The sequence below is a fragment of the Manduca sexta genome, chromosome 3 (genome assembly GCF_014839805.1).
Source record: "Manduca sexta isolate Smith_Timp_Sample1 chromosome 3, JHU_Msex_v1.0, whole genome shotgun sequence".
In the NCBI taxonomy this organism is placed as follows: Eukaryota; Metazoa; Arthropoda; class Insecta; order Lepidoptera; family Sphingidae; genus Manduca; species Manduca sexta.
Genome location: NC_051117.1, coordinates 8,060,793 through 8,084,065, shown reverse-complemented (window position 1 = coordinate 8,084,065; position 23,273 = coordinate 8,060,793). Strand labels below are relative to the sequence as shown.

General features: G+C 41.0%; 2 protein-coding genes and 1 non-coding gene across 10 annotated transcripts in view; all 3 read right to left on the bottom strand.

Moving 5' to 3' along the window:
- Nucleotides 1-1,028: 1,028 nt before the first annotated feature.
- LOC119189388 (trypsin CFT-1-like) lies at nucleotides 1,029-9,992 on the bottom strand. The gene is made up of 8 exons (XM_037438843.1): nucleotides 9,845-9,992; nucleotides 7,143-7,264; nucleotides 6,188-6,273; nucleotides 3,512-3,576; nucleotides 3,178-3,377; nucleotides 2,257-2,416; nucleotides 1,484-1,635; nucleotides 1,029-1,184 (listed from the first exon to the last, which is right to left on the bottom strand). The coding sequence occupies exons 1-8, from the start codon at nucleotides 9,879-9,881 to the stop codon at nucleotides 1,083-1,085; spliced, it is 924 nt and encodes a 307-aa protein (XP_037294740.1). The 5' UTR covers nucleotides 9,882-9,992; the 3' UTR covers nucleotides 1,029-1,082.
- Nucleotides 9,993-10,856: 864 nt separating this feature from the next.
- LOC115442956 (inositol 1,4,5-trisphosphate receptor) overlaps nucleotides 10,857-23,273 on the bottom strand; it is a gene marked incomplete at its 5' end in the record, with an annotated part of 46,913 nt that continues 34,496 nt past the window's right edge. For all 8 annotated transcript variants that reach the window (XM_037438806.1, XM_037438823.1, XM_037438812.1 and 5 more), the window contains 9 exon segments: nucleotides 10,857-15,154; nucleotides 17,485-17,649; nucleotides 17,729-17,889; nucleotides 19,523-19,688; nucleotides 20,019-20,242; nucleotides 20,550-20,727; nucleotides 21,185-21,349; nucleotides 21,681-21,853; nucleotides 22,425-22,547. In XM_037438806.1, the coding sequence (XP_037294703.1) occupies nucleotides 15,062-15,154; nucleotides 17,485-17,649; nucleotides 17,729-17,889; nucleotides 19,523-19,688; nucleotides 20,019-20,242; nucleotides 20,550-20,727; nucleotides 21,185-21,349; nucleotides 21,681-21,853; nucleotides 22,425-22,547 (1,448 nt within the window).
- On the bottom strand, nucleotides 22,198-22,270 carry Trnam-cau. The gene has a single exon. It is a non-coding gene; the product is annotated as a tRNA-Met (tRNA).

Genomic DNA, 23,273 nt, shown 5'->3' with positions numbered 1-23,273 from the left:
TAAAACAAGTGTAAGTTGTTTGTGATATCCGTGTATTATACTTTCATCTTTTTTTGTTTTTAAAAGTGACTCAGTTGTGTTATGGTGCGACTTCAGGATGAGGTTTTGATTTCGGCTCTCGGTTCAAATAACATCTGGGGTTGTATACTATGTATGGACCTAGTAGAGACTAGACGGAATTTCCGTGCTTTCCGGCATTTTTGCCATGTCTATTGTAATCAAATCTAACAGCTCATGTGATAAGACCCTTTCTTTTAATTTTATCCGTGGTGCTTATCTAGTTGTAATCGTCCCAATCCTTGAGGTTAAAACGCCTCCTTAGTTCATTATTTTGTCTTCCGTTTTGCTATGGAGGGAAGTGGACAATTAATATTTTCCTTCTATTTGATTAATTTAGTTGCGGGATAATAACAAATTAGTTTTCCCCGAGACTCGCCGAGCTTCACCGCTCGGTGACATAGAATGCGTGCCACTGCTGATCCTGGCTTACAGGAGTTGTAGTGGTGGGTGTGAGGGCGGGGAAGGTAATCGGTTCAGATAGTTGCATTCGTTTTTTTTGTTGAACATCTTAAGGCATGACGTATGTGAATGTTTATGAGTGAAAGAGCAATTTACATCACCGCCTACCCTCAAGATGATAGGCGTATTCTGTGATCACTGCTTTTACGATCTAGCATTGCACTACCTGGAGAGATATAGTGTAAAACATTTTCTTTTTAAATATTACTATATTACCTTTGTTAAAAATATAAAATGATCCTCTGATCTCCTATACTAAATAAACTTTCATGTGCCTGGTAAATTCCTCCAATTCAATCATATGTGTATTACATGCATCATCTAATTATAGAAAATAGTTATATAAATCTTTACAGTATTTTAGGAACTATTGTGGCTGACAAGGCTATTCACACAGGGGAAGCCGCGAGCAATACCTAGTAAATGAAGAAACACCAGTCAACCCAGAGTATAATCCAAAGTCCACACAGCAGATAAACTTGTAACCATATTAAAATAAAAAACATAGCAAAGGTATCAAAATTTATTTAAATACATAACACATACATCCCACTATACCTACATTAAAATCGAGAGCGTCTGGTCCAGCTCGCCGCGAGCACGGAGGCGAATAGGAGCAACACACTGGCGCTGTCGACGCGAGAGCCGCTTTCCATTTGCAACGTCTAGAAAATTCAGTTTACAATTAATTCATCCTTCTGATGGTAGGATCGCTGTCCGAGCGGATACAAGCATGTCCGCCCTGATAACGACCATCATACATAAAACCCGCCATAGTCCACATAAATGTGTGGCATTTTGGAATTGGCCTTTGAACATCCGGTAAAAACAGGCCGGCATAATTGTTCAAATTGCGGTAATTATCTCTAGTCTATTGACCCTCTATCTTCACCGCTTACCATCAGTTGTACTGTAATCACTTTGCCGTGTCCGTATATGTTTAAACTCAACAATAAATACTAACAGTGCTTGTAATCCAACGGACGTATCTTGCCACTTTGACGCTGACGCCGGGGTACTGCGGCCTTGCGCAGCCATGACCCCACGAGGTGATGCCGACCAATATTGTCCGGAACATTAACGGGCCTCCACTGTCGCCCTGACATGCGTCTTTACCTGTAATTCATAAGAATTTTATTGCACTACATGATAGGGTAAAAAGAAGTTAGATTTGTAAGATTAAAATTACGTCTCAATAGCGTTGTCCAAAGAGGCCATAATATAATTATAATATCAACCCTGTATTATATAAGATATCCAAGTATATTTACAAGTTCAAACACGACAAAATTAATATTGCCGTTTGATACCTAGACACAGTTATTGCACCGACCGCATTAATAATACGATTGTAATAGTAAATGTCATAGTTTCCTGTTACAGTTATTGCTTTACTAGTAGTAGTTTCAGATTATTTCCTTTACATGTGCTGTGATTTTAGGTAAACGGGAAGTACCTAAGATTTTGATTTCCTTCTGAAATCCCAAAATATAAACGGCTTTTGCTTCTATTCAAATCTTTTGCTCACTTTGACTTACAAGTTTGATTTTATCGCAACAGAATCAGACCGTCGACTTGAGTATCTGGTATAAACTATATCTTGATAGTCACACAGACACATAGTATACAGACGGATAATAACAAATGATCCTATAGGGGTTCCTTTTGATATGTCACCGTAATGATAAGCTCGTAGCAAACCCTCAAAAGCGGTAGATTACGGCTGTAATATCTTACCTCCAACGTCCAGTATGCCCGCACACAGCATGTTGTTCGTGACCGGGAAAGGCCTCCCCTCAATTTGCTCCAACATTGCGTACCGCTCTCTGCAAATCTCGCGGTCTATTTTGAAGACAGACACTGCGTTCAGAACCGGTGATACACCTTGTTCAGTCTCCTGCAATGTTTGGTTAAACGCAAGGTCATATCCAATGCTCTATTGTTACACGTACTACTTGGCCTGAAAACCAGGTATTGGGTTAAGTTTGCAAGTGTGTGTTAGCCGCGTTTACCATAGCGATGTCTTATAAGGTTTGTTTGACAGGAAAAACTTAATTTGGTATTAATATAAGGTTATAGCACCTCGCTTTAAACGCGAAGTAAAAACACAATGTGCACATCAATATAGTTAAGAATTATGAAGTTGTGTGAAGTCTGCGATAGGCCTCCGCGGTGAGCTGAGGCATAAATCCTCAACTGTGAAGCCCATGTCTGATAAGTAGGTTCGCCCCCTATCGCATTATGGTCGGAATACAAATAACGAAAAGTGGGTGTACTATATGTGGCGTTATAGGTGGATAAAATGCATGTGCGTGCGTTCATGTATGTGTGTGTGGTCAGTCATCATCATCATCATTTCCGCCGGGAATCGTTTACTGCTGGACATAGGCCTCCCCTCATGAGCGCCACAGGGACCAGTTCTGGGCCGCCCTCATCCATTGGACTCCGGCGACCCTCACCAGGTCATTGGTACAGCTCGTGGGGGCCTGTCTATGCTACGTCTCCCGGTTCGTGGTCGCCACTCCAAAACTATTCCACCCCAACGGCCATCAGTTCTACGAGCTTTGGGCCCTGCCCACTGCCACCTGAGTTTCGCAACTCAATGTGGTGGTCAGTAGTTTCCCATAATACAAGGCTGTTATTACTAAAGAGACTTACGCTTGTGGCTCCCCAGCCGACGTGGACGAGAGAGGCGTTGGCCGGCACCGTGTTGTCTTGTGTGGTGAGAAATATTGTTCCCACACTGTCACTGAGATTCACGCGGTTCTTCAACTGCATTATCGCGATGTCATTGTCGCGGGGTATCTTGTTGTAGTCCTCGTGCACCACTATAGCTAACACGGAGTGCACCGTCCCACCTGAAGGACGAATGCCAACTAAATCAACAATAGTATGAAACGGACTTGTTATCACAGCAATGCTCCGTCCTTAGATGAAGAACGTCTATGAATCAGGGGGTTAGTCTCTACAGTCACTTTATAGTAATATTTACCGGTATTAGCGTACGAACTGCCGACACGGACGGAGAACCGTCTGGGGACGACTTGGTTGCCCCGTCTGAAACAAAGCATATGATATATTTGTATTGTCTGTATATTTGTTGTCAGATTACCTAATGTTATTCTGTGTGCAAGTTTTTAAGTAACCAAACGTAAAAGTCTCTCTGGAATAAAACGTAGTCTTAGATTAAATAATTTTAAACAGGCATATTATTATGTATAATTAGCCACCACTGTTTACCGACAGAACTCCTTTACCATTGGAGCTAGCAGATCGTTTAACGCAACTTGGCGTCGGATGTGGACATCGATCTGTTCACCACTAGCGCCACAAAACTAAAAAAAAAATTGTGGGACCGTTTCTTCATATACTTTTTTGTCTCTTTCCATTACTTACTCTTAGTTTCTTCTAATTTTATAGCATGTACATTTTATTATTTTAATCTTATTTATCTATACATGGAAACTTGTAATTGGCCTTCTATTATATATTTTTTTCTTATGTAGTTACAGGTATGTACGTTAGCTGAAAGTTTCCTAAATGAATAAAAAAAAAACTGTGTGTTAAATTTCATGTGAATACTAAATCAATTTGAAATGCATGCAGATGAATTAGCGAATATTCAATCATAATCGTATTATGCATTTGCATATTTTAGCTTCTTTTGACCAAAATCCTGTGTGCGTATTTTCACTATATGACGATATCGTATTATTGCGTTTCATTATGACCACAAAAAATAAGTGAAATACAAATTAATGTGACACGTTAAGCAGCAGTTTTACTCGCGGCGTCCTCACGTGAAAAGTTCTTCCGGAATAAAAATCCCGCTGTATATTTTTCCCGGGATAAATGTAGCCAGTACTGAGGAGGATTGCAGCTTCCATTAGTCAAAATTAAAATCGGTTTAGGATTTCCCGAGATTAGAGCATTTAAACAAATAAGGGCTCGTTCAAGTATTAGGTAACGCAATTTTTGAAGATTTTTGACCTGGATGGAACTCTAAAGTTAATTTTTTTCTAATATTCACAATTATTTTACGCAAAATACCGGAAAGACTTTAACATTCCTTTGTTATTGTTTTAAAATAAAAAAAAAAACAATGTTACATAGCGCTTTGTACGAAACCCACCGCTCGCCCATGTAACGCATCGTAACGTTTTACAAGACCAGCCCCCTCTCCCCCTAAATTGCGTTACGTAATACTTGAACGGCCCCTAAACCCTTCAGCTTCATTCATTAGTATACTTAGTCTGGCCATAAATACTGTTACACTTAATTATAAAAAAATATTACATTTGAATTTCGAATCTGTCATTTTTATACGATTGTTCATTGTGTTTTCTCATTTTGGCGCCAATACATTGTAAAATATTTTGCGATATTAAAATGGTGTGGGGTGATAAAGAGAACCGAATCGCTGTGATAGCATTACACAAAGTAGGTATGGAGCCAAATGCAATTTTTAAAACTCTCCATACACTTGGTATTAGTAAAATGTTTGTGTACCGGGCTATTAATAGGTACAATGAGACCTCCTCTGTTTGTGACAGAAAAGATCTGGCCGTCCACGTAGTGTTCGTACGAAAAAGGTGGTCAAAGCAGTAAGGGAAAGAATTCGAAGAAATCCTGTCCGAAAGCAAAAGATTTTATCTCGGGAAATGAAGATAGCACCTAGAACCATGTCGCGTATTTTAAAAGATGACTTAGGACTTGCAGCCTATAAGAGACGCACTGGCCATTTCTTAACTGATAATTTAAAGAAGAATAGGGTGGTAAAATCGAAACAACTACTGAAGCGGTACGCAAAGGGAGGTCACAGAAAAATTTTGTTTACGGATGAGAAAAATTTTTACAATTGAGCAACATTTTAACAAACAAAATGACCGTATTTATGCTCAAAGCTCTAAGGAAGCTTCCCAATTAGTCGACAGAGTGCAACGTGGACATTATCCGACTTCAGTGATGGTTTGGTGGGGTGTTAGCTATGAAGGAGTGACTGAGCCATATTTTTGTGAAAAAGGTATCAAAACATCGGCACAAGTGTATCAAGATACCATTCTTGAGAAGGTAGTTAAGCCCCTTAACATCACCATGTTCAATAACCAAGTATGGTCCTTCCAGCAAGACTCGGCGCCGGGTCATAAAGCTCGGTCCACGCAGTCTTGGTTGGAATCGAACGTTTCGGACTTCATCAGAGCTGAAGACTGGCCGTCGTCTAGTCCCGATCTTAATCCGCTGGATTATGATTTGTGGTCAGTTTTAGAGAGTACAGCTTGCTCTAAACGCCATGATAATTTGAGTCCCTAAAACAATCTATACGATTGGCAGTGAAGAATTTTCCCATGGAAAGAGTGCGTGCTTCTATTGATAACTGGCCTCATCGTTTAAAGGACTGTATTGCAGCCAATGGAGACCACTTCGAATAAGCTTTTTATATTTTTAATTGTTTTATATTTATGTATTAAACTGACACACTGTAAAAGTAATAAATGTTATTTGCAGTTAACAATTTTCTTTTTTCTTTATTACAATATTTATGGCAAGACTAGGTATATTGCAGGATCTATTTGTGTTAGTCTCCGGACTCATCATCTGCGCGCGCAAACTAATCCCATTTAGCTCCGTATTATAAAGAAATTGAAACAAAAATAAAGCGGAGACTCACTCGTCGAATACACAGTGCGCGGCGGTCAACACATGCCGCGTTGTCACCAACGAGCCGCCGCACAACAGCTGAGAGTTGTACAGCACCTGACAAGCAATAAATTCGCACTTTAAATTACATCAGACTGCCTCGGCGCCGGAGTTGTATGCGTGCGTGACACGATATCGCTTTGGTTTCCTATGTTTGATTTCCAAGTCGGGCAATGTGATATGAGATTTTTCTGCTCGGTATCATGAATTTGTGCCTATATGGGGTTTATTTTTTATTATCGGATCCCGCGGTCAACACCGAGGGAAACCTGCGGACGGGGTACTAGAATGGCTTTGCGACTGCAGGGCCCTGGAGGATAGTTGGGAAGGGTCATGCGGGGGACGAGAAAATAACCTTCTTAGGATGCGCGGACCTCTATTTGATTAACCTGATAGACGTGATAAAGTCAGGTGCATTCACTGGAGAGTACCGTATCTCAAAAGGAACACTTTGTTGTCCGTCTGTCTATAAAATCATATTTTTCTGGAAGGTGTGGAGGTATCAAGTTCTTCATATGGAACAATCGGGTCTCTGGTATCTTTCAGTTATCAAAAAATCAAACTTATAGATCGAGTCGATCAAAAGATATGACCGTTTAGAGTACAACTAAAGTAGCAGTAAAGTAGTAGTAAAGGAATAAATCTGAATAACTTAAATATGTACTTATATACTACACCTTACTTATAAGTGTGTGTGTCTCAGTGTGCGAGTACAATTCAAAAAAGTCCGTTTTTTTTTTAAACACGTGACTCTGTATACCTACCATGTTATAGAAAAGAATATAATATAAAAAAAAAGTATACGACGAATAGATAAACCTTTCTTCTTTGGAGTCGGTTTGAAAGGGTACCTTTTCGTCCAAGGACTCTAATTGGCTGAATATGGAAAAATGCAACTATATTACTAGAGACTAATGGTAACTTACTTGGACGATAAAAGGATATTGCTCTATGGAGACGGGTGAGCCGCCGACGATCCTGGAGTCCGTGGTGGAGTTCGTGGGCAGCGACACCGTTTTCACCTGCAACTGCTCCGCCAGCGCTGCTCCTGATAATTTTATGGTTTTTAATATATTAGTGAGTGAGCTTGGTGAACCCCATGGCTTCTTCTTCCCTGCTTTAAACCGGAGAGGGGTGTGGGCATTCCTATTTTAGGTAGCAGCTTGCGTCGCGAAAATATTATGGGAATTACCATTGTTATACATTTCTATTCTAGGGTTGGTTGATTTGTCAAATGAAGATCAAATCCGAGAAAATTGGGATACCGGCGGTGGATTGTGATGATATTTGGAGAGAAAAATCTGTAGTAATTAGTAGGTGCTGTACCGAATTTATCAAGGCCGCGAACTATCGGCAGTGGCCCAGGGGTGGCCTAGTTTCAACCGGGGACTTTTTTTACTCATGCAAAATAGGCTTCTGGACGCAGAACGTGCGCTTTGGCACATACTGAATGGCCTATAATTAATGCTCTCCCTCGAGCATATTATGACCTCGAGCAATCGTTTCGTACATTTACAACGCACGAATTACAGGCGGTATATACAGATTTACGAACCATTTCTTTAAAAAAATCTATTTTAGGTCTCTGAAATTATTAAACATCTATTTTGCAGGAGGCATCGTCTTAAAGAAAGTATAAATTCGGCACTAGGCAACTTGTATTCATGTGGACTCCGGATGCTGACGTAATGTCTAGTTCAGATTTGAAGGAGGGGATGTTATGTGTTGCTAATTTAAAGCTCTGTATATTATTGTTATTGGAATAAAGATGGCGCTCACAAATAATTATTAGTCAAGCGATTTGGTTTTAAAGTCATCCAGTAGGGTTTTAACTATTAAGTCTAATTGCTAATATTTAGTGAACTTATATATTAAACTACCTTTAAAGCACTTGTCTAAAAGTGAAAGTAGATGCGATGGAATTATACTATTAACCTGAGCATTAACGGGATAGGAACTTAAAATCTTTTAATCGATAATAAGAATCGAATCTAGTCATAAATTTTCATAGGGACGTCCCCGCGAAACAACATTCTTATTTGATAAAACAAATTTTGATAACATTAGCATCATTTCACAAATATGTTTCCTTTTACGGGGGCGTCCCTTTACGAATTTATGACATTTTATCAATCAAAAGGTTTTTAAATCTTGTACCTACTTCTTTTAATACGTTGATAATTAAATAATGCCGGTGAATCAACTTATATTCGGAAAACAAGGCTCGTAGGTTATTATAATTTCTACACAGAGGCAACAGCACTTTCTAATTAAAATTTCGATAAAAATAGTACTACATCATACCGCTGCTCTTTTTCACATATTCTAAGGTATTAGACACGAATAAATTGCGCTATAGAAGTTTTATGGACACCGCCACGGTGTCCTCTACCTATCCCGAGTGGCGGGTAAATGGTGACGCCAATCATGCTCAAAATATGTTAAGAGCATGTCAATTCACTAGTAAAAAATGTAGGTGATTCGTGTATGGACAGCAGCAAGAAATCAGAAAGAAGAAAAATAGAAAATATTTCATAATGCTACCGTTAACACTGAGGTGTACATTGATAGGGGAATCGTCTGTATACTCCCGACAGATACAGCAGCGATAGCCTAGTTGGGTGTGGAACGGACTGCCAAGACGAATGTCCGCAGGTTCAAATCCCAAGGGCACACACCTCTGACTTTTCTAAAAAATCATGTGTGTATTCTTTGTGAATTTATCGTTCGCTTTAACGGTGAAGGAAAACATCGTGAGGAAACCTGCACATCTGAGAAGTTCTCTATAGGAATTTCGAAGGTATGTGAAGTCTACCAATCCGCACTAGGCCAGCGTGGTGGACTAAGGCCTAATCCCTCTCAATAGTAGAGGAGGCCCGTGCTCAGCAGTGGGCAAGTATATAATACAGGGCTGATATTATTATTACTCCCGACATTTCATGTAAAGTCCAGACTCCCGATAAACAATTAAACCTCCCAACATTACGCCTCATGTTCTACTACATTTGAAAACATACACGCCGCGCCCAGGCAATCCTAGCCCGCCCTTCGGCATCGCCCCATCTGATGAGGTGGCCAATTGCGAGGTTTCTATTCGGTATGTCAGCGCAGAAAATGCATAATTAAAGTACCTTACGTTTTTCTTATTATCCAAGACAGATAATTATTCGTTATCAATGATTCAAACACTTGACTAATAAACCGTTTACAGCGTAACGCGGAAAATTGCCGCATATACTTTTATCGTAAAAAATGTTTAAAAATAATTTAGGAAAATTTTTAATCTACAGTAAGAAACAGTTAAACTTTTGGTTGACTATAGAGGGTAACTCCAACAAAGACAAAATGTGAAGTAAGGGCCAAAGCTCGTAAAAACATATTTCAAAATATACTCTGACTGAATATACCAAACTGTTTTAATATACAGATATGCACATTTTTTTTTTGGAGTCAGTGCTTAGTGAAAAAGAAAATTTGTTTTTTATTTATTTGTTTTTTACTTAGCTTAGCTGGCAATTGCCTTTTGTTTGTAGGCGATTAAAAATTACACAATGATTTAATTTTCTAATAAGTCGTAATTGATGAGTCCCAATTTTTTTTTATTGTTAATAAACATAAAAATTCTTACCGCACGCGGCATAAATAAACAACACACACCACAACATGCTTAGTCTTTTCGGACAGTACTGCTTGCGTTTTGTTCGATCGCTTGATAAAAACGATGTTATCAATCGAAGTGTTGATAATTATCGTGAGAACAATAATAATACTTCCCTTTATTATTAATTTATAATCGTTATCTACGTCTGTGAGAGTTATGCAGTATTTTGTTGTTAAAGCTCTTAGTCAAGTAGCTGATTGGGGCGGGGCGATTTATAACCGTATAAAAACTATTCTGATTGGTCCACTTCGCATTGGATTGAAAAGAAAGATTGGGATTGTCTATTGAAAAGGCGCGGCGGTTATACAGCGTTTATAGGTACATAAGGCCTTTAGTACAATTTATTGCAATAAGGTACACCAAGAGTAGTACGTATTATAACAGTCAATGCAATAAAACAAGGTAGACCGATATGTGTCCTTCTAATAAGTATATTTAGAGATCATTGCTGCCTCCGTCCTTTTTAAAATGCAGTGACTATCTCGATGGCCTGTTAACTGCCGTGAGATCAGTGGTTCGATCCCCGTCATAATTTGTTTAATGCTTAGTGTCAACCCAGTCTGTCATCTGAATATCTCTTCGGGAATAAAAGGCGAGTGGGTAAGTAAAATTACTATTAACATTTAAGCTCGGAGGCGATCAACATTTATCTTGTTGCCGGTTTTACGTCCGAGCGTTGCACCGTCTGGAAATGTTACATATAAGACGATCGCTTGGTCTGGTCCCTTGGACTCAAGCCTACCCTACTTCGTCATATCTATCAAAACCCTAAGGTGATCTTTGCAGTCTACGGGCTTTTTTAGCAAGTGCTTAGGCAACCATCATCACCAATGCTAAGTAGGGGCCAGTTCTTGATTGCGAGCTCAGATCTCAGTAGTCTGAAGCCGTCGAGTATCAAAGGCTCGCGGCATCGATTGCAATATGAGGCTTAACTAAACCGTTTTTTTACTTCATAGAATGAGGAATTAAACAAAAATAATAAAAACAACTTTTGTGCCATATATTTATTTTTCAATAAAACAAAACGCATTATTGCAGCCATCACAGCGTCTAACCAACCAACGTCCATAATATCCGCTAGGTTAGTACATTATTACTAAAATAGACAACTATTTTATATTTAAAGACGCATACGTCACCCGTCAGACCTTAATCGATTGATAAAGGATATAAAAAGAAAACATTTACTTCGTTGGAATTCGCAAGTCAACAAAGAGTAGAACATCTCAACGTATTTTTAAAGTAATTCCTTATAAGTATTTGGTTTGGATTCCGTTAAAACAGTTTACCTTTTGTTTATTGTTTTTTGAATATTATAACAAAAAACATGTTTGACTAATTTATTGTTACAGTAGTTGCAAATTACAATCCACAATTATCGTTGCTTTAGGCATTGCGCCGAAAATTTGCAATTTGCGCTACCAATCCATACAGAGTTTAGTACATTTAGATTTTAATGTAGATCCAAAATGTTCTAGTACTTATAACTGCAATTATGCGGCGAAAAAATTAAAATTACTTCGAATGTATGTCCATCCATCGATTAAATCTCGTCAGGCATCCGTTAAATACAATGCTGATGAAATACAATAAATTATATAAAAAATACACTAGGAATGTATACGTGCAGTAAATATAAATTTCATATATCCTCTTCGAAAATGTAAAAGATAAATTTAAAAATATAGTTTTTAGACGAGAAATAGTTATAGTAAAGATCTAATAGTTTGGTCGATGGAAACAAAGTTACGATACTCAATAGAGGGCGCTAGTGACATGTGTTTGGCTTGATCTCCGCATAGCCAGAGATTAAAAAAATATGAGCATGCATTGAGCTAAGTTTTGAAATTCGTTAATTCACAAATATTTATGATATAAACTCGACAATTTGATATGTCTACAATTCTATAGAATTGATTAGTTTAAAATGCCATGACTCCTAAGTTTCTATAAGCAATGATTTTGGATAAATACTATACATTTAATACTCTCAATAATAAATTTTGAGCCAATTTTAATAACGTGATTTCTACCTTTTGATGGCGCATGAGTGGTAATAAGTAGTTAATATATACAAAGATATAATTTTAAGTACATACAAATGCCAATAACAAAATATTATACAAGAACATTTGGTAACAAGTTTCATAGCTTACTTAAACTAACAGATCAATAGTTAGATTATAAATAAAGATCTTTATTCGAGAGAATTTAAAGGATGTATAACGGAGACTAATTTAATGGGAAATTTCTTCATTACACTTAAAATTCGTAAATCAAATGATTTGGATGATCCTTTCTTTGTTCAAACATGATTGCGTTTGATTAAAGCATGATAAAAACTCGATAACATGAAAAATTGGGTTTTAGAACAAAAATATAAACAATTAAGTGAATAAAGAATTACAATTAAGTTTTCAAATAAAACCTAAGGATTTGTACTATCAACAATTTTGAAATGAAGTAACTATTGGACATAATACGACTTAACATCTCATGTCTCAGGATGGCGAGCGCAGTGGAATACCAAAAAATACTTTGCAATTCAAGGTGTTAGATGGTGTTTCTACTGTTTATGGTCGTATCGCTAATCATCAGGCGAACGGCAAGATCGTCTCGTCATTCTAAGCAATAAAAAAAACTTGGATATAAAATTAATTATCAAGAATTTCAAGACAATGTTTGGTGTAACTTAGAATATTTGAAAAAGTGATTTGGCCGTGGTATTCAGCAGTTTTTTTTATTAGGGGCATAGTAAACAGAACCCCATGCACTTGATGGTTAGTAATGGGCTCCATATACGGACTAACGAGAATGACTCACCAGTTGACAATGCCGGCATGTTTGAAACTTAATAAAAAAGTACCTTGTTATCAACCCTATCAATTTCTGTGAATTATTTAGGATTATGACATTCTACATTTATTCTTTGTTCATTGTCTTATGTTTTTAAATTTCATATCTAGCAAATAGCGGATAGAATTTGTACATTTTAGACAATTATGCGAAGTGATTGCTACGGTTGCTAAAACAGAAAATAATTAATTTTGAATTGCAAATTACGGTATTATACATGATTCTAATGTAGTAAATGTCAATAGTTACACAGGTCTTTCATCCCTGAAGGGATAGGCAGAAGCGCAACTAGTGCATCCATTTTCCACCGTGTGTATTCCGTCCCATTAAAAGGGGGCGAGCTATTGCCATATCGGGTCTAATCTCCAGACTACGAGTTGATATTAAGTAGAAAAACCCTATATCATTTTCTCCGACTCAGGATTCAAATCTGAGACCTTAGAGAAGGAATCGTATCGCGCACGCATTGAAACTAATCTACTGAGGCATTGTTATAATTAATACCAAAATATTTCAAAATTGTTGACAGTAAAAAACAATAATAACTTTATTATAATCATACAATATTTGTACGGTCATCAAATTAGTTCAACTCCGATATGACTTGATTTTTCGTCACATTACCATTAAAATGTCATTTAAAAACAACCATTATTTGTCTGGTAATAAGGTTCAATATACTTACATACTAGGATAGTTACATGGCTTGTGTGTTAACGTTACATTTATTAGGATTTAACATTTTAATTCGTAATCTATAGTGATATTTAATAAAACAAAATTAGTAAAATAGTGATTATTCAAAACCTGACTTTAATGAGAAGTGTTAGAACCCAAATTCTAAAGAGCCCAGATGAAAATATCGATAATTGTGACCACAACAACTCCTGGAAATTTCGATAAAATTCACGATAAATGTAGCGTTACAACACAAAACCGGAGCATAAGTAACAAACACCCGCCTACACTAACAACATAGAAAACAATACGGCGCGAAGGACGCCTAGATCGATAAAGTTTTAGTTAATTTCTCTAATAAAATTTGATATTTCTCTAACTACTGTAAATAGGTAACGGGATTTTGAGCTAAATATTGCACTTTGGATATTTTTAATTTAGGGGGAGAGGTCGCTTACTACAAAGAATAAATATCGATAAAAAAAAGCGCAATATACATCGATATTTCATAGTGGGGATATTTTATACCAGTGTCGATATAAACTACGTCGCAATAAAACATTCGCAGTTTATCTAAAATTTGTAATAGCATTAAATTTTTATCAAGTTAATCCCAAAAATAGTACGTCGAGTTTCATAGCCTCTACCTTAAAATCCCTATCAGCAATAAACATTATCAAATAAGGTATATCCCCCCAATTATCGATATCCGCTACAACAAAAGGAACAAGCATAATTTGTTCATAATATAATTCATTGGCGACATCGGACTAAACGCTCCATATATCTAAACTATTCTATGCGAAATGTCTAGATATGTACCGTCTACGTCTAACTTTGGACAAAACCACTAGCGTTACGTATATATAATAAATAAGTTTCGATTTTCCGAAATCTACGTCATTGTGTGTCAGTGGAAATGTAAAAGGTCTACGCTCGCTATATTGTCCATGGACGTCTTATATGTTTGGACATAAAAATGATTTGTCAAATATATATAAAATGTATGTGGCACTGTCAGTGAAAGTGCGGTGACGTCAAACCGTGAACAAGCCGTTGTGACATGACACGCACTGCCACGATCATGTCAGCCGGCAGCGAACGTGTTTGTGCGACATATCGAGATATGCGTTTACGAAGCGTACACGTGTTAAGTGACACACATCTTATTAAAAACTTACTAAAATTATCACAAAACCTTAAATTCGAGTTTCCAAAACTGAATCTATGTTTTTAGGGTGAAATTTTATCGATATCGATAGATAAGTTTAAATTAAGAGATAAAGAGAGAAAGGCAGATAGAACGTGTGAGTTTAAATACTATGAAATGTTTCATAAACGGAGGAATAACTTTATCGATATCGATAAAACTATCGGTACTTTACGCCAAACAAAAGTGCGAACACACGGCCGCACATTTACATTTGTACTATTTCCGATACCTTATAAAATAAACTTAGTGGTAGTTTGGAGGAAAATCGATAAAAAAATCATGTACACTATTAGGGTTGCCATATTTAAAATAAAAAAGTTTATCGTATTAATTATCCAGAAAATATGGTATATCCATAATCTTTGTGTAATATGTGGCAACCCTGTAATGGTACAGGTGTGTGACGTGTGCCACAGCGTGAGGGTGGGGGGTGTCGCTCACGGTGGCAGGTTCATTTGCAAGTTCTGGAGGTACGCAGAGGTTGAGTTGAGCAAGCCAATACGTTGCTTCTGCTTCCTCTGTTCAGTCATCTGTGGAGGAAACAAATAGTAATATTATTAATTATGTTCTACATTTTAAAAAGAAGCTTCTAATGTACTTTGAACAGCTCCAGCTCGCGCAACAGTTACAGTGACGGCTACAGTACCTGGTCGCGCAGCTCCGTGAGCAGGTCGGTGAGCGTGCGCACGGCGAGGTGCGCGCGGTCGAGCTGCGCCTGTAACGCGCGCAGCTCCAGCTCGCGCAACAGTTACAGTGACGGCTACAGTACCTGGTCGCGCAGCTCCGTGAGCAGGTCGGTGAGCGTGCGCACGGCGAGGTGCGCGCGGTCGAGCTGCGCCTGTAACGCGCGCAGCTCCAGCTCGCGCAACAGTTACAGTGACGGCTACAGTACCTGGTCGCGCAGCTCCGTGAGCAGGTCGGTGAGCGTGCGCACGGCGAGGTGCGCGCGGTCGAGCTGCGCCTGTAACGCGCGCAGCTCCAGCTCGCGCAACAGTTACAGTGACGGCTACAGTACCTGGTCGCGCAGCTCCGTGAGCAGGTCGGTGAGCGTGCGCACGGCGAGGTGCGCGCGGTCGAGCTGCGCCTGTAACGCGCGCAGCTCCAGCTCGCGCAACAGTTACAGTGACGGCTACAGTACCTGGTCGCGCAGCTCCGTGAGCAGGTCGGTGAGCGTGCGCACGGCGAGGTGCGCGCGGTCGAGCTGCGCCTGTAACGCGCGCAGCTCCAGCTCGCGCAACAGTTACAGTGACGGCTACAGTACCTGGTCGCGCAGCTCCGTGAGCAGGTCGGTGAGCGTGCGCACGGCGAGGTGCGCGCGGTCGAGCTGCGCCTGTAACGCGCGCAGCTCCAGCTCGCGCAACAGTTACAGTGACGGCTACAGTACCTGGTCGCGCAGCTCCGTGAGCAGGTCGGTGAGCGTGCGCACGGCGAGGTGCGCGCGGTCGAGCTGCGCCTGTAACGCGCGCAGCTCCAGCTCGCGCAACAGTTACAGTGACGGCTACAGTACCTGGTCGCGCAGCTCCGTGAGCAGGTCGGTGAGCGTGCGCACGGCGAGGTGCGCGCGGTCGAGCTGCGCCTGTAACGCGCGCAGCTCCAGCTCGCGCAACAGTTACAGTGACGGCTACAGTACCTGGTCGCGCAGCTCCGTGAGCAGGTCGGTGAGCGTGCGCACGGCGAGGTGCGCGCGGTCGAGCTGCGCCTGTAACGCGCGCAGCTCCAGCTCGCGCAACAGTTACAGTGACGGCTACAGTACCTGGTCGCGCAGCTCCGTGAGCAGGTCGGTGAGCGTGCGCACGGCGAGGTGCGCGCGGTCGAGCTGCGCCTGTAACGCGCGCAGCTCCAGCTCGCGCAACAGTTACAGTGACGGCTACAGTACCTGGTCGCGCAGCTCCGTGAGCAGGTCGGTGAGCGTGCGCACGGCGAGGTGCGCGCGGTCGAGCTGCGCCTGTAACGCGCGCAGCTCCAGCTCGCGCAACAGTTACAGTGACGGCTACAGTACCTGGTCGCGCAGCTCCGTGAGCAGGTCGGTGAGCGTGCGCACGGCGAGGTGCGCGCGGTCGAGCTGCGCCTGTAACGCGCGCAGCTCCAGCTCGCGCAACAGTTACAGTGACGGCTACAGTACCTGGTCGCGCAGCTCCGTGAGCAGGTCGGTGAGCGTGCGCACGGCGAGGTGCGCGCGGTCGAGCTGCGCCTGTAACGCGCGCAGCTCCAGCTCGCGCAACAGTTACAGTGACGGCTACAGTACCTGGTCGCGCAGCTCCGTGAGCAGGTCGGTGAGCGTGCGCACGGCGAGGTGCGCGCGGTCGAGCTGCGCCTGTAACGCGCGCAGCTCCAGCTCGCGCAACAGTTACAGTGACGGCTACAGTACCTGGTCGCGCAGCTCCGTGAGCAGGTCGGTGAGCGTGCGCACGGCGAGGTGCGCGCGGTCGAGCTGCGCCTGTAACGCGCGCAGCTCCAGCTCGCGCAACAGTTACAGTGACGGCTACAGTACCTGGTCGCGCAGCTCCGTGAGCAGGTCGGTGAGCGTGCGCACGGCGAGGTGCGCGCGGTCGAGCTGCGCCTGTAACGCGCGCAGCTCCAGCTCGCGCAACAGTTACAGTGACGGCTACAGTACCTGGTCGCGCAGCTCCGTGAGCAGGTCGGTGAGCGTGCGCACGGCGAGGTGCGCGCGGTCGAGCTGCGCCTGTAACGCGCGCAGCTCCAGCTCGCGCAACAGTTACAGTGACGGCTACAGTACCTGGTCGCGCAGCTCCGTGAGCAGGTCGGTGAGCGTGCGCACGGCGAGGTGCGCGCGGTCGAGCTGCGCCTGTAACGCGCGCAGCTCCAGCTCGCGCAACAGTTACAGTGACGGCTACAGTACCTGGTCGCGCAGCTCCGTGAGCAGGTCGGTGAGCGTGCGCACGGCGAGGTGCGCGCGGTCGAGCTGCGCCTGTAACGCGCGCACTTCTAGTTCGCCTCCCTCGCCCTCGCCGCCGCCCATCAGCGACAACGCTCGCAGCCGCGGGAACCACTCCAGATTATTTGACTATCGACAAAAATTAACAATATCAACATTATAATATGACAACCAGAAAATAAGGTTTTCGTATTAGGGACCTGGTTACCTTGATCATAGAATGCACGTAGCTCTCGGGCCCCGTGAATTCCGTGGGGTCCTTGACTCTGACGAGCACCATGAAGTAAAGGTAGTGCCACATGTTATGTTCGCTCTTTATGTGTTCCTCGAATGAGACGGTCTTGTTATCGAAGGCTGACCTGTTCAGTCCTGAGAAAAAAACGTGAAGATATTTAATATCTAATTTTATGAGATTTTCTCACCAGCTTAAATAGATCTTAATATTGTAAGAAATAAACTTCCCAGGCAAAAATGATACGGATAATCGATCACTAGGATAATATCAATTACTAATTTTACTTTATTTCTTTATTGAAAATCATCTTGACTGAAGATAACTTTAGATTTGGCGTCATAATTTTATTAATTGACTAGCTTTTGCTCGCGGCTCCACCCGCGTTATAAAGTTTTTCAGACTAAAGTTTTCCATTATAAAAGTAGTAGTTTCCCAGGAGCCTATGTTCTTCCCAGGGTTTCAAACTGTCTCCATACCAAATTTTATCTTAATACGTTGGGTAGTTTTTGAGTTTAAGACGTTCAGGCAAACGGATGCAGCGGGGGACTTTGTTTTATAATATAGTTTTTTAGAACTTTTTAAGAGGAATAATCCCGTCATACATCATTGTTGCATAACTTTAACCGTTTACGCAGCGCACGCAACGGAAGCTCTCAAATCGAATAAATTGTCCCCGTATTTGTAACATGTTTCATTACTGCTCCGCTACTATTGGTCATAGCGTGATGATATACAGCCTATAGCACCCCACAAATAAAGGGCTATCCAACACAAAACGAATTTTTCAGTTCAAACTGGTAGTTCCTAAGATTATCCATTACTGCTCCGCTCCTATTGGTCATAGCGTGATGATATATAACTTAGAGCACTCCACGAACAAAGGGCTATCCAACGCAATAAGAATTTTTCAGTTTGGACCGGTAGTTCCAGAGATTAGCCATTGCTGCTCCGCTCCTATTGGGTATAGCGTGATGATATATAGCCTATAGCAATCCACAAATAAAGGGCTATCCAACGCAAAAAGAATTTTTCAGTTTGGACCGATAGTTCCTAAGATTAGTAAACAAATATAATGAGAAAGCTTCGAACTGATAAGCTATCGGGAGTTACACGTGTCATTGTGAGTCAACCATTAAAGATAGACATATGCTGTCGTGGGATATTTTTTACATAATTTTAAGGAGAACATTTCCGTCATACATGATTTCTATGTAGCTTTAACCATTAAGGTTGCACACGCGACGGAAGCTTAAAAAATGGAGTAACTTCTCCCATTTTCCCAACATTTCCCTTCACTGCTCTGCTCCTATTAATTGTAGCGTGATGAAAAGTATACTATAACCAGCACAGGAGTATGAAAAATAATTGTACCAAGTTTCGTTAAAATCCGTCGAGTAGTTTTTGTTTCTATAACGGTTATACAGACAGACAGACAGACAGACAGACAGACAAAAATTTTACTAATTGCATTTTTGGCATCAGTATCGATCCCCTAATCACCCCCCTGATAGTTATTTTGGAAATATATTTCATGTACAGAATTGACCTCTCTACAGATTTATTATAAGTATAGATATAGATAATGGGGTCGGTGTGTATGTGCACCCTTACCCTAAAAATATTGAAATCGTAAGAGCCTTTAAAACTTTATAATGCGACAGTTTTAAACACCCCGATTCAAAAAGAAGGGAAGAAATTTGGTGTGTAAATCTGTGACATAACAATTCACAAAGAAATATTTTTTTTTAGGCAGATGATATTATTTACCACAAATAAAACAGGTGTTCTTAAGTATGAGCTCCTTCTGCTGTTTCTCACTGCGCAGGTCCGCGAACGTGTCGATGATCACACCGAAGATCAGGTTGAGCACGATGATGATCACGACGAAGAAGAACAGCAGGTCGTACACCACGCGCGCCACGAACAACGGCTCCTGGGGTACACAATCGACATTATAACTCATTTATACGGGTGAAGTTTTGAGATGGCAGGTAGGCAGTTACCTAAGCCGTTGTAGCTGTAGAAAACATTCTTAGGAGTGGCCAGTCTCCGAAGAAAGCTTCCTACAGCTTGCATTTAAAGACTAAGATCTACAGAGATTTTGAAGAAAACTTAGACAGTGCATAAAAATCGTCAATTTAGGCAAAAGTTACGAGCGATAACAATGAGATGTTTTCAGACTAGCATGTCTGCAGGGCGGGTGTCGCCCCAACTTCAAACATGACTAAGCGACCGATGGGATATCAAGCAGAAAAAAACTTACAAAACTAGCAGGAGCACGTAGTATATCGCCAATGCCGCCGCCGTTGCGCAGCCCCTGGTTGAGCGTGGTGACGATGCACATGATGAGCGAGTCGCAGCTGCGCTCGCGCAGCTCGCCGCCCACCGACACGAAGCGTGCCGGGCGGCCGCACGTGCCGCCCTGCAGGTACTTCGCGCTAGGGTCTGAGCCGCACGAACCCGCTTCGAAACGAGGGTCGTCGTCATCTAAAAATATAATCATCATTATTTTAATGGTCATAGACAAATCTCTAGCGGTTAAGTTTAACGCAGCTGATGTACAAAATAAAAATCATGAGGTTATATCAGGCAAAGGAATCAACAGCTTTCAGTACTATGGTAGAGGCAGCGTGCGTGCAACTACTAGACCAAGAAAGAATCCATCTTAGAATATAAACCCTCATATTTCATCTTGATTTTCTCACTAACAAAGTTTCATCGTCAATTCACTATTTCCTTACTAGTTTAGGACTGTATTATTTTACATCAAACTGCATATATTAGTGTCACTCACCGTCGAGTCTATCGACGCTGACGAGGAAGTGGTCCCTGAAGAACATGTAGCCTACTATGGAGAACATGTAGACCAGCACCAGCGCCAGTACGGCCGTCAGCAGGATGGACCGCCCGTTGCGTGTCACTGATCGCATCACGTTCAATAGTGTCTCTTCGCGGTACACAATGTCGAGGAGCTGGTGGCGCACATACAGGGTGTTTAGTAAATTAAAATTATATATTAGGCTGTATATCATAATGAATTAGATGTGGATCTATAATTTATAATTATTAAACAAAATATTTATATTGATGATATCAATAGATAACTAATATTCTTTATAATAATTATTTAATTATTATACCAATGTTTAGAGGACTCATAAATGAAGTAGGTTAGTTAAAATATGCATTATTTAATACATTTATAAATAAATACAATCTAAATATTATGAAATTAAAACATATTTTGGATGAATTTCAGTTGCTTATTATTTCCATAGAATGAATTGTCGTATGCTGAAGGATAAATTGAAATCATAAAAGAAGAATTCTTTAAGAAGTTATTAGAAAAGATGATAAATAATCTAATTACAATTCCTTAAACACACACATAAATAAATTGATAAAATGCCTGTTATATTTGTCACTCACCAGAACCGAAAAGAAGAAAGGATGGCAGCATATACCAAGGAAGCAGAAGACCAAGTAGACGCTGTGGTAGAGCAGCTCCGGGTCGGTGATTACGTTCCGCGTCGACTTCGACAGCGTGCCCTGGTTGCCCATTATGCTCACCAAGTGGATGCCCTTCACCACTATCTGTGGATAACGGACAGTATAGATGCGCACGATTCAGAACAATGTAGAAAGTAGTTAGTATTGTACTAAGTATATAATTTTTTTTTTGTTAGACGTAAATATAGAGGCTGCTCTACAGATAACGAAATTTGATACAGGGATAGATTATGTCCTAGACAAAATTGTAGACTTCTGTATGCTGGAAAATAGGTCATTTTATTTGTTAAGTTGTGTGACTCTACAGTACTCGATGTTGAGTAGAATGGCATCGAAATAGTGTCGATGGACGAGAGATGACCCTGTCTGTTAGATTGTGTTCCAGGACAAAGGTTTGTAAATGTGTGGTACTGACGGTGAGCATGGCGAGGGTCCAGAGCGTGGGCTCCGGGCCGGCGGAGTACATGAGGCGCACGATGCCGCTGGCCAGTAGCGCGCGCACGCCCGAGGAGCGCGGCAGGCACGTCACCAGCGCGCCTGCCACCCCCGACACGCACCACACCACCAGCGACAGGTGCTGCCCCAGCTCTGCACCGCACACCACCACACGTCACACGTCACACTCATGTCGACCAGTGTGTTCAAGGAGATGCAGGGACAGGGAGGGGGTGTAACTACGTATCACCCTCTCCCCCTACTCTCTCCCTAACATCTTATATTGTAACAATTCAAATTGTTATAACAAAATATTAAGCCAAGTATAACGGGGTTTATTAGAGCGTTACATCACTAATAAAAAATCGATTACGTACCGAAGGAATGTTTTTCTAATTAAGAAAAAAAAAAAATGTTTCAACAAACTTCCCACACAACGATCCCCCAATAATTAAAATAGTTTGAAGATATAAATAAAAAATTAAATTAAAAATTAATGCCCCGGGTGAGGATCGAACTCACGACCTTAAGATTATGAGACTTACGCGCTGCCTACTGCGCCACCGAGGCCAGTATATGTCAACACGAAATAACTAACAAGATTATACAATCTAGCTTGATAAAAAAAAAATTATCAATACTTCGGCGGAATGACTCATATATCTACATTATAGTTTTATTATTATTTTTTTTTAGATATTTCCATTTGGCAATAATTACTAACTTGGATTTTCGTCTTGGAAGGGATAAAAGAATGCCACAATAACGTTGATGAGTACGGCGAAGTTGAACAATATATTGCTCCACAGAGACATGTAGGACGACACCCAGAAGAGAAGTGGTTGACCTGAGAACAATACATTACATTAATCCCCAATTGCTATAAACGATCCTATTGGGTTAGGATCTATACATATTATAAAAAAAAGTCAACTTTTCTGTCTGTCTGTATGTTAGCGATTTTCTCAAAATATACTGAACGGATTTTTATGAAATTTTGTATGGAGATAGTTTAAGACCCTGGGAAGGTTATAGGCTACTTTCTATCCCGGGGAAATACATAGCGGGACAAATTTATCCCGGAATACTAAATAACGATTGAGTAAGAAAGTTCTATGAATTTTATATGTGGAGTAAAATAAGTATGTTCGTTTACATGTTTTTTTTTTATGATCACGACACAGTGACCTCACTGCACCTAATGGTAAATGGAGTTGTATCCAATAGAATATCGAATGACGAGACATGATTAGCCCTCGACAGTCGACATAGTTATGCCGGCCTTTTGGAATCGGATATTCACAGACTGGTCCCGGAACGCGACACACTTACGTGGGCGACTATGGCGGTTTTGACACCTTGTGTAAAGTGGTTATCACATCTTTAAGAAGATAGCTTGTACGTGATTTACGCAGCTGCCAGAGCTACTTCATTAGGTAGGTAAGGCTGGGTAAGTACAGTCAGCTACAAAAGTAGCTGAACAAATTCAAAATGCTTCACCATATAATCTTTAATCGAGATATTCTTTTGTCTTCATATAAACTAAGGTATATCCTTTAAAGTGTATTTTAGT

Excerpts from the sequence above, each read along its gene's own strand:
- LOC119189388 (XM_037438843.1), bottom strand. The coding sequence starts at position 9,881 with ATGTTGTGGTGTGTGTTGTTTATTTATGCCGCGTGCG. Across the intron at positions 3,577-6,187 it reads GCGCACTGTGTATTCGACGA|ACGGGGCAACCAAGTCGTCC; the intron begins GTGAGTCTCCGC and ends GCTTTGTTTCAG. Across the intron at positions 1,636-2,256 it reads GGGCATACTGGACGTTGGAG|GTAAAGACGCATGTCAGGGC; the intron begins GTAAGATATTAC and ends TATGAATTACAG.